General features: G+C 37.1%; 2 protein-coding genes and 1 pseudogene across 3 annotated transcripts; 2 read left to right on the forward strand and 1 right to left on the reverse strand.

Annotated features, from left to right (window-relative positions):
- The first annotated feature begins 2,928 nt into the window (after positions 1 to 2,928).
- Positions 2,929 to 11,108, forward strand: LOC114712898 (uncharacterized; annotated as a pseudogene).
- A 1,219-nt stretch (positions 11,109 to 12,327) lies between these two features.
- Positions 12,328 to 15,841, forward strand: LOC114712897 (protein TIC 56, chloroplastic-like). Its single transcript, XM_028897456.1, is given in 6 exon segments — positions 12,328 to 12,766; positions 12,769 to 13,287; positions 13,737 to 13,934; positions 14,151 to 14,433; positions 14,572 to 14,734; positions 15,269 to 15,841. Coding segments are annotated over 6 exon segments (1,500 nt in total). The 5' UTR covers positions 12,328 to 12,594; the 3' UTR covers positions 15,434 to 15,841.
- Positions 15,842 to 16,389: 548 nt separating this feature from the next.
- LOC114712854 (E3 ubiquitin-protein ligase RNF170-like) lies at positions 16,390 to 19,700 on the reverse strand. Of its 2 annotated transcripts, XM_028897416.1 has the most exons (5): positions 19,491 to 19,699; positions 18,045 to 18,244; positions 17,565 to 17,663; positions 16,662 to 16,713; positions 16,390 to 16,574 (listed from the first exon to the last, which is right to left on the reverse strand). In XM_028897416.1, the coding sequence occupies exons 1-5, from the start codon at positions 19,597 to 19,599 to the stop codon at positions 16,471 to 16,473; spliced, it is 564 nt and encodes a 187-aa protein (XP_028753249.1). In that variant the 5' UTR covers positions 19,600 to 19,699; the 3' UTR covers positions 16,390 to 16,470. The 2 variants fall into 2 exon arrangements, with proteins under 2 accessions (XP_028753249.1, XP_028753250.1); XM_028897417.1 differs by lacking the exon at positions 17,565 to 17,663 and having other exon boundaries at positions 19,491 to 19,700.
- Positions 19,701 to 20,239: the final 539 nt, after the last annotated feature.

Raw genomic sequence — 20,239 nt, forward strand, 5'->3', positions numbered from 1 at the left:
GATGTGGGAGTAAATAATGTGTTAGAAGAAGTTGTAGAGAGTTCAGAATTTTGGAGAGCCGAACCTGATGGTAGAGGACAAAATAATGTTGTTGAGGCAAGGGAGGAAGATATATTGGGCTTGTTATCTGATCATGAGTCAGAGGAAATTGATGAAAGTGCAAGATCAAGTGAAGAAGACGATGAAGGAGAAGGCAACGTTAACAGAGTAAGATATAATCCGGTAGAGATGTGTAAAGAGTTTAAATTTGTGTTAGGTATGGAGTTTACTTCCATTGGTCAGTTTAAAGATGCAGTTAGAGAGTATGCCTTACTCCATGGATATGAAATCAAATTTGTGAAGAATGATAAGGTGAGGTGTAGGGTCAAATGTGCACATGTTGAATGCAAGTGGTTAATGTTTGTGAGCCAAGTGAGAAATATATTCTTATTTATTCTCGAATATATTCTTGAATATATTCTTGAATATATATTAGAGAAATGGTCTTCTTTTTCCCATCCTTCTAGCCACAGTCGATGATGATGAGTTCCTGCTTGACCCCATTCCACCTGACTACAGCCTAAGTTGAATCAGATGTTGAAGACGAGATGGAGAGATATGATATTGCAAAAATTGAAAACCCATATCAACAACCTACCAAACACCAGTCATCCTTACCTGCGTTTGCCGAATGTTTGTCGCCTTCAGCGGATCTAGGTCGCGTTTGCTGACTCTTTGTCGCCTTCACGGATCTTTGTTGCCTTTGCTGACTCTTTGTCGCCTTCACAGATCTTTGTTGCCTTTGCCTTCACCGGATCTTGGTTTCCTTTCTCCACTCGTCCAGATTCTATCTAAACTCTTTCCCCTTTGTTTTTTCTTCCACCGTTGTCCCCTGCGTTTTGCCTCTGATTCCCCTTTTTTTTTCTTTTTTCGGTCAATCTCTAGCTAACATGACACCAGGATGCCAGCTCAGCGGTTCATTACCAGGTCATGTGGTCCAACTCAGCATATAACGGTGTTAATTCCATATCAGCAGGATTTAACGGTGCTAAGAAGTCAGAGACCAACGGACATAAACGGATATAATTTGAGGGACTATACCACACGTTTTAAATTTCAGGGACTAAAACCAAATTGGGCTTAAATGAGGGACCAAAATTTGTATTAACCCAAAAAAAAAAAGATAAATATGAGAGACAAAGTGGATTAGGATCTTATATTTAGGATCAAAATGAAAGTTAAATAAACTCTCATATTAAGAATGAGAGATAGTGGGAAAGGCAATATTTATTATTATAAAAAACTAATTTAAGTAATTTTAAATTTTTTTAAACTAGTTAAACATGTTTTATATCAAAGAATAGGAAAAATACATACTACAAAAGTGCTAGAGGCCCAAATATATGGAAAATAGTAGAATTTGTCAAAATGCCCTGTTTCTGGAAGGGTATGACGGATGACCCTTGCGTACATCAAAAGTCAAAGTTTGTTCCTCAAAATAGTATTGAAATAGTATTGTCAACGCTTACTTCTAAGCTGCTTGAGGATGGATGTTTTGAAAAGAAATCATATTATTTCAATCAATTTTTGTAACAAATTTTGTATTAAAAACCAATGAACAAACAACATGGTTTTAATAAATATATGGAGTCGGGTTTTAATTTTTTTTTGCTAACAGTATAGGTATCTTTTTATTAAATAATTCCAGTCAAGACATCGTCAGGCACTAAACATGAATATTTCTCTCTCTCTCCTTACAATACTTCTGTCAATGAACAAAGGCAAAGAACATTGAGCTCACTTGAATAGACTATTTAATGAAAAGCATCCTAACATTATTTTTAATTTATAAGGTTAAAATCCTTCTTATAAAGAGGAAACTGAATAGAATATTCAATGTAGTAACTTTTTTTTTTTTTAAATATCTTGGTATAGTAGTGTCCATGCTTGTTATTTTTCATTGTAGAATTGTTCCTTGTATAAGCATATCTTTCATCATGGAGACCAAAAGCATAGTGCAGGAGATGACCCTATCAAGCTTGAAGCGGATGGCTCGATGTTGGAAGATAGAAGAAACAGATGCAAAGGCATTATTATGAACAGGGCCAAATGCCGGATTTGTGGTTTCAGTTACAAACTCTCAAATGTCTCTCTTCATTACAAAATTGATTGGAATTATTCACGAACTCAACTTATATTTGAGTAAGTTTTTAACTTGCTGTAATTGTAAACACTCTTATAGAGATATTATTGATATTAATGATGCTAGATTTTTTTTTTCCCCTCAAGGGAGTGGCGGTATTGATTAATGAGAAAATAGGTAAAAAAAATTCCTGATTGAAAATTTAATTGACTAAAAAGACCTGAATTTAAACAAGTGTAACATATCTTCCGTTGCGTGTAACATATTATCAATGATATGTACAATTATCAATACGGAAGTCATTTGCACATATAAGAAGATATATTGTACACAAACGGATGATATGTTACACTCATAGATCATACTTGCATGCGCTCAAATTTAGGTCTTTTTAACTAACTAAATTTTCAAACAGGAATTATTTTAACCAATTTTCCCTTGATTTATTATGTACCTCTAGATCATAATACTATGGGATACGAGTCAATTAAGATGGTTTTAATAGGAAGTTTTGTATTCTTAATTGTCCTCCACTTTTTGTCGAGAGGCGGAGAATGATGAGAGAAATTAGGTGCTCGCAGAGGTTTTTTTTTTCCCCTTGTCAATGTTTTTGTAGCTCTCTTCTGAATTTTTTTTGAAAAGTCATATTTCTAACGTACACTTCCTTGCAAGGTCCTTGATGGTCATTCTCTCCTGTAGATATTAAGGAGAGGACCGTTGAGGCCCAAGCTGACGTGGCCAACGCCTTCCCTAAGCCTCGTCTTGGTTAAGTATCATTCTAGAACTTCGGTCGATCTCGTTTGATTCGAATCTTCCCCTCCTCTCTCGTTTCCTCCATTTCCTTTCACTTCTCTTCTATAGCAATCACACGCTCCCTTACATTCTCTTAACAAAGGAGCTCCCAAAAGTGAATCGGATCTTCGCCAACCTTTCCATCTGATCTGAATTGTACAAAATCCGTCGTATATACATATTTTTGGTGATTTATATATACTTTTCTCCTTCTTATTCGCAAAATTTGTTCATACAATCGTTGATTCATACGTACACTCGCATACGACGTCGTGACTTTAACGGATGGCTGCCGGAGTGGAGCTGCCGGTGCGGAAAGCCGGTGAAGGTGGAATTGCAATGGAGTTTCCTGTCGGAGATGAGGAGGTGGTGCAGTCGCCGTCAAGTTTGCCGAAGAGGCTTCGCCGAAGGCTTCTTGATGTGGACTGTAAGTCTCCTAGTTCAGTTGAGGAAATCGAAACCAAGCTGCGTGATGCCGATCTGCGAAGACAGGTAAGAAAGTTTAGGAAACTTAAAAGCCTTAAAATCGTAATTTTAACTTTGAAGTCTTTTAATTTATGATTTGTCAATTCTTTTCTGGTCAATTATTTCTACACTTAGATTTGCATTAAATTCTTCTGGAAGAAGATTGGATGTTTGTGATATCTTTTCTGTTTTGGAAAATTTATCGACATCAAGTGCTAAGATTCTTAACAACTTTTCTTTTTTGTTTCATCGACTGCAAAAAAGTGTCGCTGGCGACTTGTTTGTTTTGTTATCAGTGAGAATTTTATTGATGTGGATAATTGTAATGTGTCCTGTCATGATTTTCTTTTTCCATCTTCATTGCTTTATTCCCAAGTTATTTCAATGTTAGGTTGGATATAATGGTTGCTTATTCTGTCGGTAATTTGATCTGAACTTCTGGGTGACACTTCTCACGTGCTTCTCTCTTACGATTTACCGTTGTCTTTGTTTCTGTTTAATTTTATAGATAAGCTTTTAGCCTTTGGTTCTCCTATTGACATTCAAACTGACTTCAGCACTGGTGTGGTTATGTGGTATGTCTTTGTTTCTTCACTCAACAATAATGCTTTTCTAGCTTCCCTTTTTTAATCAACATTGCCTCTCTGTATACTTTATTCTTTACATTATTTTTGTTTGTTTACTCTGCAGCCAACTTTTAAATTCAGTCTTCAATCAAATTTTGAATTTATATGCATGTTTGAGTGTTTAGAAGATTCAAGATTATTGTTTTTCTTTCTTTTTTCTTTCCCTTTTGGTGAAAAAAAATTAACCTCCTTCAAGAGTAACTGTGTAATTCTTCATGTCCATGAGTGTCTTAAACACTTCTTCTTTTCTCTGTTTCCAGAGATATTATGAGAGGCTTTCAGACAAGGCACGCTCAAAGCCAAGAAACTCCCTGAGCTCTTCCTTTCAAGAGGAAGACCGCGGCTCACGTCTAGAAGCAAAGTTGCAAGCTGCTGAACAAAAGAGGTGGGTTCTTAATGTGGGACACTCGCTTTTTTTTTTTTTTTTTTAATGAATCATTTATTAGTTATATGCACATGTGCAGCGGCTATAAAGTCTTGGCTAAAAAGCTGTGGCAGTGGTCTTATTGTCCAATCGTATTTTCTTAATCTCTGGGCGAGGCAAATTGAGATTACAATGTTATAAGTCTTTGTCAGGCTTTTCAAGTAGTAACACACAAAAGAAGGACATTTTATAAATGTTATCTTAGTTCAGTTACTTTTTAAATTTTTTTTTTCTGGCCTTTGAACCGTCAGAGCAGTATAATACTATGTTGTTGTTTTTTTTTTAAATATATTTATAAAAGGTTTGCTTCCATTCATAGATAGTCAATTAATCAGCATCATCTCTTTCTTTATTATCTGATTTATGCTTTATTTGTATGATTGAGTCATGATTCAATACCTTCCTGGCAGGTTGAGCATTTTGGCAAAGGCTCAAATGCGCCTAGCAAGGTTGGATGAATTAAGGAAAGCTGCCAAAATTCGTCATGAGGATGAGCGCATGAAGCGCTGGGCAAAGGTGGAATCACGTGTTCAGCAGGCTGAAGCAAATAGGTTGCTTATGCTTAAGGCTTGTAGACAAAAAAGGGCCAGCCTTAGAGAAAGGTATTCTCAATCATTGTTGCAAAGGGTAGTTCGGGAGGAGCATGTACGTGCTGCATTTCACCAAAAGCGAGCTGCTGCTGAAATTAAACGCCTTGGATTGCTGGAAGCTGAGAAGAAGAGGGCACATACTCGACTATTGCAGGTGAGACATATAGTCAAATCTGTATCACAGCAGCGTGAGATGGAGAAAAGGAAGAAGAATGACCAATTGGAAGATCGGATACAAAAGGTATGCATGCAGATTGCTTGAGGTTATTTGTGTATTTCTCTGTCCTAAAATTTTCCTCTCTCACTTGGGTACCTTTGTGACATAACAAATGTCCCACTGAATTTTTCATATTTTGATTAGGCAAGAAGACTGAGATCAGAATACCTCAGGCAGAGGGGCAGGTTGCATGGTAATGCACAGGAAGATTGGAATAGATTGCCCAAGGAAGCCAAACTTCTTTCCAGAAAAATATCAAGGTTATTTGAAATTTAAGAAATTAGGTTTTAATTGTTCCTTTGTATAGAACCTCTGCTAGCAATGAAACACATATGCTAAATTTACTGTTTGAAAAAAACCCTCTGAGAACATCCACCGCTTTAGTCACTTTGTCTTGGTTCATTCTGAAGGAGGGCTTATCTAAGCTATAAACCTGCACATGCTTGCTTTGCTATTTGAAGAATCTTTGATCCGTTGCAGAAAAAAGGTGTATTCTGTGAAACAGAACCCATATTCATGTTGAATTTTCTCTTTTTGTTGTATCCTATGCATGGGATACCATGGTGCTATATTTACTTCTTCTTTTTTTTTAATTTGTAAATATTGTTGTAAACAATTGCTAAGCTCGTTTTTTTTAGGTGCTGGAGGAAGTTTGTAAGGTCGCAGAGAACAACTCTTACTTTGGCAAAGGCTTTTGTTGCATTGGGGATTAATGAGAAATCTGCCAAGTCAATGCCTTTTGAGCAAATTGCTCTTCTTATTGAATCTCCTTCTACTCTTCAAGTTGTGAAAGCTGTACTTGACCGGATTGAGAGCCGCCTAACAGTGTCTAGAGCTGTAGCTCCTGCTAATTGTTTGTCTAGTTTGGATAACATTGATCACCTTCTTAAACAAGTTATGACCCCCAAGAAAAGTGTTACTCCCAGGAGTTCTCTGAAAAGCAGGGAGGCTACGAAAACAGGTTCAGTCGGGGAGCCAAACAGGAGCCTTGACAGGTTACCGAGATATTTGGTGAGAGTTGTCCTTTGTGCTTATATGATATTGGGTCATCCAAATGCCATTTTCAGTGGAATGGGAGAACGTGAAATTGCTCTGGCCAAATCTGCTGAAGAATTTGTCCAAATGTTTGAGTTATTGATAAAAATTATATTGGAGGGACCAATGCAGTGTTCAGATGTCCAGCCTGACTCAGTAGCTTCAAAATGCCGCACGTTCAAGTCTCAGCTTGCTGCTTTTGATAAAGCTTGGTGCTCATACTTAAGTTGTTTTGTGATTTGGAAGGTTAAGGATGCTCAGTTATTGGAGAAGGATTTGGTTAAAGCAGTTTGCCAGCTTGAGGCTTCCATGATTCAAACTTGCAAGTTAACTCCGGATGGAGATAGTGGTCAGCTCAGTCATGATGATATGAACTCTATTCAGCATCAGGTAAATTCTCCTGGTCCAAGAGCTCTGAAGTCTTCTTTAGAATGCTTTTTTTTATGATATCACTAGAGCTGAATGACATAGAGGACTTTGTGTGGTATATTGTAGAATGTTAAATATCTAAGGAATTTGATTTGTTGATTGAACAAATTTTCTAATCTCCGCACCAGGGTGCCTTGCACCAGTCAATTGGGATATATATATATTTTTGCCTTGAACTGCTTTCTTATTATTGCATCCAAGTTCTTGGGAAAGCGGTCTATCACTTTTATATCTTTGTTGAGTAGAATCATTTTGTAAGTAGTTATGTCACGTTCCTATAGTAGCTTTTTAATTTTTATGCAGGTTGCTGAAAGTCAACGACTTTTGAAAGAAATGGTACAGCAACTAAGTGGCAATGCTGGAATTGAGCATATGGAAGGTGCACTATCTGAAACAAGGTCTAGATACCTTAAAGTGAAGGATAACGGAAGCCCATTGGGTTCCCTAATGACTCAGTCTTTTGCTCCAAGTCAAAGCAGAACTACCTTCCCTCCTTTGCTTTCCATGGTTTCTAGCTCAAATGAGATTGGCCTCCCAGTTGGGAGTAGCCAAATTAAAAGCCATGCAGTTCGCTCCCTATTCAAGAATACCACTACTTCCCCTCCTGGGGGGTCGACCGTCTCTGAAATTAGTACGAGTTCTAATGATCAACAGGGTTTTTCCCTTAAAAAGTTGGTTACGGAGAATGAAGTTCTTGTAAATGAATTTCTCCATCAGCATCACTGTAGTTTCTCTGATGCTCGGGGTGACGCTGCTTTCAACCAAAGCATTGAGGTTAGTTCATTTTTGTACAATAGTTATTGTCAAGTTGATGGCTGATTTGAGATGAACTAATGATTCTGGCCTTTGATGGACTTGCTCATTTTTATAAATTCAGGGAAAAATAAAAGAGACAATGGAGAAGGCTTTTTGGGACAGCATCATGGAATCTATTAAGCAGGAACAGCCCAACTATGATCAGTTGTTCAACTCATGAAGGAGGTTAGGGATGAAATTTTGTGAGATGGCTCCACAAAGCTGGAAGGAGGGAATTTATGCAGCGATTGATGTAGAAATTTTTTCTCAGGTAACACTACATTCCTTTTCAGCCTGCTATGATTATTAGGTACAACTTTGGCCTATTCCCAATAACTTCCTTTGCTGATATAATTTTATTCTGCCCATCTGAAGGTGCTGAAATCAGGCAACTTGGATGTTGATTACCTTGGAAAGATCCTAGAATTTTTCTTTGGTCACTTTGCAGAAGCTCTCAGCTCCAGCCAACGGGAGAAAATGAAGGGCACACATCAGAGATTATTTTCGGAGTTGACTGAAATATGCCATCTAGAGACGAGTCAGACTACCCATGTGTTATGGCTTGATCAAGGGTTTTACGATTTGTCCTAGAACAGATTCAGGTGTGTTTGCATAACTGTACTTCTTTTACAAGACTCTTTTGTTGAATTTTGAATCAAGTTTTCCCTTTTGCCTGATAATAATATTTATGCAAATAGAAGTATGTTTTCTGTGTGGATTTCTTAAAGGGAACATTGAATTACTTTAGATGTGTTATATCACCAAACTGTAGTGACAAGCTTAATTTTCCCTTGATAATGCTTGTAGAGCTTACTTTCAAGAGAGTTGCACTGGCGTAAACACATCCTATCCTAGCTGATGTTTGTGGCTTTGTGCCTCATTGCAATAGAATCGGATCCTCTCCATAATTTCTTGCTTTATTTTTCCCCCACATAATCAAGAGCACTAGCCTAAAGAATTGGGAAGATGATAACTCGCTCAAAGAGCATTCAAGCTTTCTTAAGCAAGAATTTCATACCTAATATATTTTAATCGAAACTTCCTTGCTAGTTCACTGCAACAAGTTTCTACTAACCAACCTAGAAAATTTACTTGAATGAACGTAAACCAGGTCTTGTGAACGGTAAATAAGTAATAGCAGCACCACTAACCAATTTTCATTGGTTATCTTCATTCTATTCTTCAGAGTTGTCAATTTGGGTTTCTTCCCTTGAGAGATTGAACTGATGCTTCTGATTGCATATGGAGAGAAGTATTGAGAGAGCATACAAAGGATTCAATTCCGTTTACAGCTTTTTATGTCTTGACTTGTAATATTTGCTTAGTTTTACATCATTTGATACAGTGGACTGTTATTGCAGGCTCTAAAGACAGAGATTAGCAAGGCACGCATAAAGCTGATGGAGCCTTTGATAAAGGGTCCTGCGGGTCTGGATTACCTAAGGAATGCCTTTGCTAACCGTTATGGATCTCCATCTGATGCTGATACTTCTCTGCCCTCAACGTTAAATGGGTTTCATCATCAGTTTGGACTTGCAAAGATCAGGAGTGGAAAGAACACTTAAGTTTAACATCAGCTTTTGAAGGCTCTGATAGTCCATCTCAAGGCTGTCTTCCTTCCACCGCTCTTCAAACTGGGGGGAGTATACTGTCAGAACATCTGGTGCTCAAACGCCCATTTCTACTAATGGTTATACTTTTCTACAGGTATAGATTAATAGAACTGTGAGTCTAGATTGTTTCAATTAAGTTCAGAAACGGCACTTGCTGTTAAAAGATATTGAGACTCGTCTCTGTTTAATCAGGTAATCAGCAGCCAGAATGCAAAGGAGAAACAGTTGATCTAGTTGTGAGGGTTGGTTTACTAAAGTTGGTTAGTCGTATATCTGGTCTGAGACAAGAAGATTTACCAGAAACGCTACTTCTTAAGCAAGAATTTCATACCTAATATATTTTAATCGAAACTTCCTTGCTAGTTCACTGCAACAAGTTTCTACTAACCAACCTAGAAATTTACTTGAATGAACGTAAAACCAGGTCTTGTGAACGGTAAATAAGTAATAGCAGCACCACTAACAATTTTATTGGTTATCTTCATTCTATTCTTCAGAGTTGTCAATTTGGGTTTCTTCCCTTGAGAGATTGAACTGATGCTTCTGATTGCATATGGAGAGAAGTATTGAGAGAGCATACAAAGGATTCAATTCCGTTTACAGCTTTTTATGTCTTGACTTGTAATATTTGCTTAGTTTTACATCATTTGATACAGTGGACTGTTATGCAGGCTCTAAAGACAGAGATTAGCAAGGCACGCATAAAGCTGATGGAGCCTTTGATAAAGGGTCCTGCGGGTCTGGATTACCTAAGGAATGCCTTTGCTAACCGTTATGGATCTCCATCTGATGCTGATACTTCTCTGCCCTCAACGTTAAGATGGGTTTCATCAGTTTGGACTTGCAAAGATCAGGAGTGGAAAGAACACTTAAGTTTAACATCAGCTTTTGAAGGCTCTGATAGTCCATCTCAAGGCTGTCTTCCTTCCACCGCTCTTCAAACTGGGGGGAGTATACTGGTCAGAACATCTGGTGCTCAAACGCCCATTTCTACTAATGGTTATACTTCTACAGGTATAGATTAATAGAACTGTGAGTCTAGATTGTTTCAATTAAGTTCAGAAACGGCACTTGCTGTTAAAAGATATTGAGACTCGTCTCTGTTTAATCAGGTAATCAGCAGCCAGAATGCAAAGGAGAAACAGTTGATCTAGTTGTGAGGGTTGGTTTACTAAAGTTGGTTAGTCGTATATCTGGTCTGAGACAAGAAGATTTACCAGAAACGCTACTTCTGAATTTCCAAAGGCTGAGATCTGTTCAAGCTCAGATTCAGAAGATTATCGTGATTTCTACAAGGTAGGGGATGCATGATATGTTTGTCATAAGATTGCCACAACTTTACGTGGGAGAATGCTGGTTTTACTGCTATGTATTGTGTACTGATCTGTAAATTATTTTATTCGGAAATTGCAGCATTCTTATATGCCGCCAGATCCTCCTGAGTGAGAAAGCTGTAGCCAGTCCTGTGGATGTGGAAAACATAATATCAAAGCGTGCTGAACAACTCTTGGATCTATTGGACCGTGCTGAAGACGCCGATATTAAAGATATTGTAGAAGTGATTTGTGAGTCGGACAAAGTTGGGGATGAAGATGAAGTCAGCGATGCCGGGCAACTTCAATCAAGGAAGCTAGTTGCTGCTAGGATGATAGCAAAGAGCTTACAAGCTGGGGATGCCGTGTTTGAAAGAGTGTTCAACACCGTCTATTCAGCTACACGAGGAGTTGTGCTCGGCGGAAGTGGGGTCCGCGGGAGAAAATTGGCAGAAATGGCTCTCCGGAGAGTTGGAGCCGCTGTCCTGTCTGAGAAGGTGGTGGAAGTTGCAGAAGTTTTGATCAAGGCAGCCACCATATCAGTTACAGTTCATGGGCATGGTATAAATATCTGACTGATAGCATGGAATGTAAGGTGTGAGTTGAAGTACATAAACAATGACTCAGATTTGTAGATAAAACAATTTGTATGTAGAAAGTTAGTCAGCTCTGGATCTTATACGTTCATCTTATTGAGTATTTTTGTTATGTAACGCACCCAATGTACAACTGAAAGCTATGGATGATGGATTCTACTGCTCTGACTGCCATTTCCTTTCTTTTTGTTTTTGGTTCCAAATGCCAGAAATAGTCGTTGTTCATCTGCAAAACTTAATTATATCGGTCAAACATAAGGGCTTGTAATGAAGTTCTTCTCAGAGTCCAATGAAACCCAAAAAAATAAAAAAATAAAAAAATTGTAGATTATTCACCTGAAAATTATGACTCTACCTCCCTAGAATGAATAAAGTCAAATAAACAATTGACAATTATATGTTTTCAAACCAAAAGAATATCAGCCAGAAAATAGAAGTTTTATGGGAATATTATACTCAGATCCACACAAGAGAATTAATTCACAAAAAGTCCCTTGAAATCCCAAAATAACTTCCAAGTCCCCAGGGACCGGCATGTAATAAATTGTAATTATAAAATTATTTATTTACTCCCATTCATTTACAACCTAACAGTGTTGTTGACAACCCAAGGAGAAGTGGTGAACAACCTCGGCAGTGCTCCTGGTATCCCACAGAGTGAGTTGTCAGGGGCACTGCCGAGATTGTTAACCATTTCTCTTTGAGTTGTCAACAGTCACTGTTGAGATTGTAAATAAATTATTGCAATAAAATTAATGGGGTAAGTAGGTAATTTCATAATTTTAATTTATTACACACAGGTCTTTGGGAACTTAGGAATCATTTTAGAATTTCAGGACTTTTTATCAATTAATTGTCTTGTGTGGGACCTATGTGTAATTTTCCTAAGTTTTATTCTCCCTTTTTCAGTCCTTTTTATAATATGATGTTTTTATAATTCTAGTCCTATTTGTAACAAATAATAACTTCTTGTTTAGAACATTTATTAAAAAATTTTATATCCTCATTAAAAAAGAGTATTAATAATGAAATTAATTATTAAAGGCCACCAACTAATTGTTAAATGAGGGTATTTTTGAAATAAATTTATATTTTTAACATATTTATTAATTCAGTTAACTACATTTTGTTATTCTTTAAAAAACATTATTCATTTTTTTATAAAAAGGGATGGGAGAAATATGTGAGGAATAACATGAGGTTTCATTAAATAAAATTAAATTAATTTTGGAAAATAATAATTTTAATTTTTAAAATTAAAATCTGGGAGCTGTTATGGATATGGTCATGTCATACTGATTCTTCCGCTCAGTCGCCGTAGGCCGCAGCACGCAGAAGAAGGGAAGCAGCGCCGCTCAACCGGTGAAGAGAAACTCACAAAAATAGTTTGGCCTTTCATCGTCAGCTTCATAGCCTCCACTAACTCATTGTCTTCCATTTTGAGTTTCAGTTGTCAATTTTTTTGTCTTTTGTTTCGAGACATTATATTACTGTTTCGGATTGCAGTTCCTCACTTGCAGGTTCGATTTCTTCGCCTGAACTGTGAATGCACTAAGGGTAACAACTCGCATTTCTTCATGGGTTCTATCAGCTTTAACCCTTTCGATAATTGGTTCAGAAAGCCACCAAACCCCCTTCCTCCTCTAAATCTTTTGAATTTCTCGGAGTCATTTTCTCTAAAAGCACCTCATTCAAGTTCTCCAAATTTTGCTGCCATTAGCGTCCCTAATTTCTTCAAAGGAAAGCCTAAAAACCTAAGGATGAGCCCGGGTATTACAGGAAAATGGCTGACCAGTTCTTCTGGGAGTGTGAGAATATACCTGATTATAGGCATACCCCTGAAGTTGAGAAGATCCTGAATGATGACCCAATATTTGAAAAGAAAGAAAACCCTACTGAGGAGGAAATCAGAGAGAATGAAAGGGTCCTGCAAGAGATAAGAAACAACCCTGTCATGCAGTTCTTGGTGAGAGCAGAGGAAATTGCAGATAAGATGAACGAATTGGAGCTCAAAGAGAATGAAAATCCGTATCACAAAGAGGATCGGGAGCTGTGGAAGGCGCTTCCACATGTGCCTGGATTAGATGGGCGACCTATGCCAAGGAAGTCTCTGAAGACGAAGAAAGAGGCAGATGATAAGTTCTGGGATTTCGCAAGACAGTTCTTCTTCGGCCTCTGGGGGTTTAAGCAGAGGCCTTATCCGTCGGGTCGGCCAATCGATGTTGCTCAAGCAATTGGGTATAAGCGGCTTGATAAGCGATACTATGACTGTGAGTGTCTGTACTTGGAATATAGTTCATTTCGTAAAGAGGGATTATAGTGTGCATCTAGGCGTATGTTGAAGAGCGAACTAACAGATTAATGAGTGAAAATAATAAATTTGCGATGCACTGGACCCCTTGTCAATTGACTGAGAATGCCTGGAAGACTGACAAGAACAAAATTTGCTGTGACCGTGAACTAAATCATGCACTGTTTCCATTTTTCAAACCGAAAGCTAATGGCCTGTTGATATTTAGGGATTAATTGCTAGTTTACGCTGTTTCAATCTGTAAAGCTCCAATAACTATGTATTAATATACAGTGAGAGATATATCGTTTTTATTTGTTTATTTATATTTTGAGATGAGAGTTATATGTGGGGATATCTACCCTGCCGTAATTATTGGTTGAATGCATGAGGTTGGAGCAAATGATGTTTTCATTTCTTTTGTGACAGTTATCATGAGGAGTGGAGGATGGTACTATAAGGATCGGTTGGGACGTACAAGGGGGCCATGTGAGCTTATTACTCTTAAAACAGCATGGGGTGCTGGGATAATTGATAAGAATACTTTCATTTGGGGTGAGGATATGGATGAATGGGCGCCTATCCACATGGTTTATGGCTTGGAACGTGCTGTTGCTACATGGGAAGGTCTGTTAAATTTCAATTTATTATTCCTTCTTACTTTCTTTTGTTTTCTCCGGGGTTGTGCTGGGGTAGGGTATTTTTACAACAAAAGAAGATGCTCATAATCAGACTTCTATATTTTTTTTATTGGTGAAGATTTCTGTGGCAATATACAATTCCAAGTGGTCAAGTCTCACCTTTTGTGTTGGAGAATTTGATTCTTGGTTTGGCATTTTTCAGTTAGACTGGGTGCTGCAGCAACAGCTTTTCTTCACAAACTGCAGAAAGGTATACCACCATGGGTTCCTCTTAAGGGGCATGAAAAGAAGACTTACAAGCAGCTTCAGGAAGAGGCTATAGAAAGCAAGAGACGTGATTTAGCAGTACTGGAAGCTAACGATGGTGTTTGGCCTGGAGTTAGAATTCCAAGTCATGCTCTATTTCTTTGGGCCAGTGGTTCTGAGTTGACCACTATTTTGGAGCAGGATCACATGCCCAACAAATACATTCCCAAAGATCTTAGGTATGCATATGCTTAGTGTACTGTAAATATTGAATGACCGTGTTTACTGTCATGAGGTTTTCACAAATAAAGATCTTGGGCTCCTGGCTGGTATTGCTGTATTAGCTAATTTGCATTGGTTTCCTTAATGTATTATAGGCAACAGTTAGCTACAATTATTCCTGGGTTAAGGCCGTGGGAAGTTCTGAGTATTGAACAAGCAATGGATCAAATAACATATAATGGCGAGTGGTACCGTGAACCTCTTGGTTCCTACAGTACTGGTCCTCCATACATCAGGCACTGGAATAAGGATGTTATGGTATGCATTTCTCATCTGAGCAGTATTTGAATATCTTTTTCAATTATAGTGAGTTTCTTTATTATCCTTTTCTTTTCTTGTTAGCATTGTATTCATGAGTGACCTTATCAAATTTGATTTTCCCTTCATATTTACTTTCCCTCCATCCCCTAGCTCAACTAGAGGAAGGTTTGTTATCTTCCATTATACTTCACCTCCTGGTCTATGACACCCTTCTGTTATTGAACATAAATGATGAGATGGCAGTTCTCAACTACCAGCCAGTCTCACTCTCTTTAGAAATCTGCTACTCTCTCACCAAGACCTCAAACACCATAATAGTATGAATCTTATCGAAAGTGTTTCCTTGTTTAAACTTTTACGGATTCAGAATGATGCTGCATTGTGAATAATTTTTTTAAAACCAGCGTCCTCTCAATGTTGTGTCACATTAATAACTGCGCACAGCCCTGATCTTCACTTTGGATAGCAACTTACTCATGGTGTCTTCTCCCTAACATAGAATTTTATTTGTTTTGTTTTTGTTTTTGGCAGAGATTGTACAAGTTATTTGACACTCTTAACACTCGGGTGTTTAAGAAAATGGAGAGGACAATTCCTGGCTTTGATAAAATAATGAATAAGGTGATGAATGAATATTATGATAGACTGGCCAAATTGGAAGAGAAGAAAAGGCTGAAGAGAAGCGGGAAACTATAACTTTTTCATAGTCTAAGTTCTGCTAATCAATCGGTAAGACGCTATATTGTTTATGGTTACTGGTTTTGGTGCACTTTCAACCCCTATACAAAGTTGCAAGCTGCAGGCACTGAGAGAGGCCTTGAAAGCCTTGAAAGCTTGAATTATAAAATTTGCATGGCCTATTGTAGACGTGTACTAACACAAGTAGTAGTTAGTGATGAATATTTCGTGCACTTTCATTTAAAGGAGTTGTAGAGATTGCTTCTAAGTTCAACAATGTATACATCTACGAGTTTCTTGTAGTTTTTATCATCCATGTGTTTCTATATCTATTTTATGTCATTTTTCATGTATTCATGTCATAATGTGAACATTGTATTTTTATTTGAGTATTTCAAAAATGTGAAAAAAATAAATCCTTTCATATGTTGTCATGATTTAATTGAAGAATTATCATTCAAGTATACTGTGAAACCCAACGTTAAGCTTTGGGCTCGACATGACCTTATTTTCATTGTATTTCCTCTAGACCCAAAATTACACATGTTGTAGATGTGATCTGATTAAGACAAATTAATCATTAGCGTCCCAAAGTAGAAACTCGTGAGACCAGCGCAACAGATAGAGTTTTATACTCACATTCCTCATTCAGGCAAAACAAAATGTCACTCAAGAAATGAGTCACGTACTGAAATTTACAAACTTCGATCCATATACATATATGCACGGTCAATCCAAACAAAACATGTATGCGTACCGTCATCAAAAGTACAAACAGCCTTAAGAAGAAACAAGCCTCATGATTTTTCCAAAGCTAGTGCTAATTTATATACAACCTATGAGTAGAAAATCACGGGGACTGATAGAAGCAATCCCATTTGTTTCTCTTAAGCAACCTAGTCAAAGACATAGTGCTCATGTTTTATCACCGCGCCTAATATGCACATAACGGCTACGATGATTATAGCAACCTGCAGGGTGCAGAGCAAATCAGCTGCTTGGGGCAGACACCCCTTCTTTGTCTTCTGTTCAAGCATGCTGTCCAAGAAAGGACTTTATCGCCTGATTACACGCCTTGCACGGCACAGCGCGATGACGTGGATGATAGTGACAAATGTCGTTGCATAGAGGTCAAACAAATTTAATATGTCTCGTTTAGCTGCAAAAGATCAATCATTAAATGTGTTTTCTTACTGTGTTGAGGTAATTGATCAAATAAACTAATCAAGTGGATTATGCCACACACCGAATGGAAGAAATTCGAATGGGTTGAGCACATACATCATGCCGAGGGCCATCTGCAATGAAGGCACAGTCATCTTTAACAGCAAATTGGCACATAAGTTCGAGTGCGTAAAATCAAATCTTTATCCATTCAAAAATACAAATTTTATCAATACAATTGATTCAGAAAAGTAAACGATGCATAACAAGCGATAACGAGATAATGCGTATAATAGCAGAACAGTTAACAGTATGACAATAGCATACTGTTGACTAACTTGGCACGATCCATATATCATAAGTATGGAGTAAGAGACAGTTGTCCATGGGATCCCTAACTTCAAACCTCCCATTGAAATGATTCTAAAAGAAAGAAGAGCATCAACCAACGAAACATGCACCTCTCTAAATCAATCGATTTATTCAAGTATTGAGCAGCAAAATACAACAGACCTCAATAGACAATAGAGGAAATATCACACCATGGTGCATTTGTTACTTCACTGAGGAATAGATGTTTACTTCTCAGAGGAATGGATGAAATTGAAGTGCATTATTCTTCACAATATAAGAAAGAAGAGGAAGAGGAACGCAAAATTTCATTACAATTACCCGCTGACAGAGTATAAGCATTACCACATCACAATTTAAAGGGCTATGAACCTTGTTTTTAACTGAGGATGTCTATGGAATTTCACAACACTACTGAACACAAATATCATAACGTCATGTATAACATTCTTGATATTTGCAGAGGAGAGACACTGACAAGTCTTCGCATTTGTAATTTGATTACATGTGTATAGTGCGTTAATTCCAATCTAATCTTCAAGACAAGATGTTGATCAATGCAATGGAGCAACAGAGAGTAAGAATAAAGAAGGGAAAAACACAAATCCAGTCCCATAAATAATTCAAACTTAACTGCAAAGAGACGAACTCTAGTCAAGTAAGAACTTGTTTTATCAGGATCCATCATATCTTGTAGAGCCATCCGAATAAAAAATGGGAGATCAAAAAATTTCTGCAAAGAAAAAAAAAATCATTAAGTGAATCTATAATCAAAGACCAACCGATTAGGAATTTCTAATACACATCTGCCCGGAACATTTTGGCCAACGAAAAGATTTTACAATCACCAAGCACAGATTAAATCTTCAAGAACACCGTCCATATGGCAAAGCAACTTACATTACACATTCAACTCAGTCAGAGTAATACAGATTCGTTAAGCTGCTCATGCAGGTGGTTGCCTGGATATTTGAATATGATGTCTTGAAGCCTTTTTGTCATATATTTTACGATATCACATGATGATTTATTATTTGTTGTCTTGTTGATCCTCTATCCAATTTATCTCGTGAAAAATAGGGTAACACAATTATAGCAAAAAGTCATGCACTACCTGCATGAGACCTTGCATGCCCCCAATGTGCAACCTGTTGTACCTTCTCACATTTTCCATGATTTTATTTGATTCTGGGTTCTGGCTACGGTCAAATGCTGCTTGAACGGGCGCCAGACTGGAAAAATGACGACAGCACATTGGGCATTTGCATTGCTTTGTTGCATCTCCATGAAGCCATACACGCAATATGCACTCTCCTTCACGAAGAAAATTTTCATTATTCAATTTATAGGCATATATATTACAGGAAGTTGACAGGAAATCTTGCCACAACTCACAAGTCTATGAAACATTAACAAGAACAAAGAGATAGAGCAAACCAAGGTTATTAAAAGAAAAAACAAAACAAAACAAAAAAAGAGGAATCTTAAGCATCTTGAAATACCAACTTTGATCCCTTTAAAATTTCCCCCAAGCAGATACTATAACAGCAAAGCAGGACTGATTATATTTGTTATGTCCATACATAGGTGTGGTCAGAAACACCAGATGTGGTCTTCCTGATGATAAGCCCCATGAAGATTTAAGTTGAAGGTTCCAAGGCTGGCTCAAGCAAAAGAAACACCAGATCGAATTGAAAGAACTTTTGCCCAATTTGATTGCAATGCGAAACTTACCGTTCTCCCAGATTAGTACAAGAAAACTTCACTGCGAGAAAAAGAACTTCTACCCAAGTCTAGGAAGCACAGATATGTTTAGCAAGTATCCACAAATCAAATTCTAAATTTTTAAGAACCAAGATACACAAAAAATAATACAAGACATACGAACATATAAGAAAAATTAAATTTCAAATGAACATTTAAATATGAAGATGTCTATAACAAGTTACCAATAAAAACATCAAACAAATTAAAACCATAGTTCAAATCAATCTTCATTTTCTTTCACATTCGATAAGCCCTTCAACTGTTTCAGAACGTCTCAGTACATTCAGATACGTTTACAAAGGCATCGATTTTTTTCCCCCAAAAAAGGTAAGCTGTAAAAAACCCAAGGCACAGTAAGCATATCGTAGCGAACAAGAATAAGTCGTCTCGTAGTCGTTGTTTTCCTCGGAGTACAGGTGCTTCATAGCCCCAAGTTCATTGCAATTCGCAGCTTGACCTGCTCCTAAACTAGCAAAAGAAAACATAATCGCTTGTATAAAGATGTCGTTTCTATCCCTTCTTTTCCTTCCTGTTCTCCTACCCAACAACGCACGACTATATCTGTTTAACCTCACGAAAACCGAAACCTAGGTTCCTGACACAAAATAATCATATCACAATCGAAACTCTCATCTCTCTCATAGTTAGCCCCTCCATTTCGGCGAAGACGGTTTCCATTGCAAGAACCCCCAATGTTAAACCCTAAGCAGCATCAATAACGACCATGCAATAAAATAACAAATAATGGACATTGCAACAAAATTAAGAAGAAAAACGAAGGAACAGAATTTACCGCAGAACCAGTGCGAGCAAGAGGTGCGGCATGGGAGGTTGAAATCGCCATGGCAGACGGGGCAGCAATCGTCGCGAGGAGGAAGCTCTATTACCGTATCCTTGGCCATTGTTTAATTCGAATTCACCTTTCAACACCGCCTCACCTGCCCCTTCTTATTCTTCTTCCCCGTCTTCTTCCTCCCCTCTCACGTCGGCGCATATTTTTTCTTGGGAATTTTTCCAAGATAAGGGAAGACCTTTTTATGTACTCAATACCAATACGTCAACTTTCACTCGTATATTTAGTTTTTATATATTTATAGTGCTTGTTTTCAACTAAATCAAGATATATAAATTAATAAATCTTGTTATTAACATTAAAAGGTGGAAGAATTATAATGAGATGCCAAGAAAAAAAAATAATTACAAAATAAGTTTAAGAAGTTATCATTTTTCATTTTAAAACTTGTCATTACAACTTACTTATATTGTTATTAAAACTTTTTAATAATTATTTTTGGCTAAAGTATATATTTGGTCCTTTTACTTTGTGTAAAATTTCAGTTTAGTTTTTTAACTTTTAAAAATATACTTTTAGTCCTTTAACTTCAAAATTATTAGTTTTAAATGATAATTTTTTGTAACAATCATGGTTATTTTAAATATTAAACTTAATAGGTTAGTATTTAGTAACATTTTATTAGCATTCAAGAGTTCAATATTATTATTTTTTGTTAATAGTTTTAGTATTAGAAGATTAAAATTTTA

The sequence above is a fragment of the Neltuma alba genome, unplaced genomic scaffold (assembly GCF_004799145.2).
Source record: "Neltuma alba isolate B1F8T4 unplaced genomic scaffold, ASM479914v2 tig00011398_pilon, whole genome shotgun sequence".
Classification (NCBI taxonomy): domain Eukaryota; kingdom Viridiplantae; phylum Streptophyta; class Magnoliopsida; order Fabales; family Fabaceae; genus Neltuma; species Neltuma alba.

What these genes read in the sequence shown, in the direction of transcription:
- LOC114712854 (XM_028897416.1), bottom strand. Translation starts at nt 19,599, where the DNA reads ATGGCCAAGGATACGGTAATAGAGCTTCCTCCTCGCGACGATTGCTGC. An exon ending in TTGCTCGCACTGGTTCTGCG is followed by an intron (nt 18,245 to 19,490) that starts GTAAATTCTGTT and finishes TTCTTCGTGAAG; the next exon opens with GAGAGTGCATATTGCGTGTA. An exon ending in ATTCGAATTTCTTCCATTCG is followed by an intron (nt 16,575 to 16,661) that starts GTGTGTGGCATA and finishes GATCTTTTGCAG; the next exon opens with CTAAACGAGACATATTAAAT.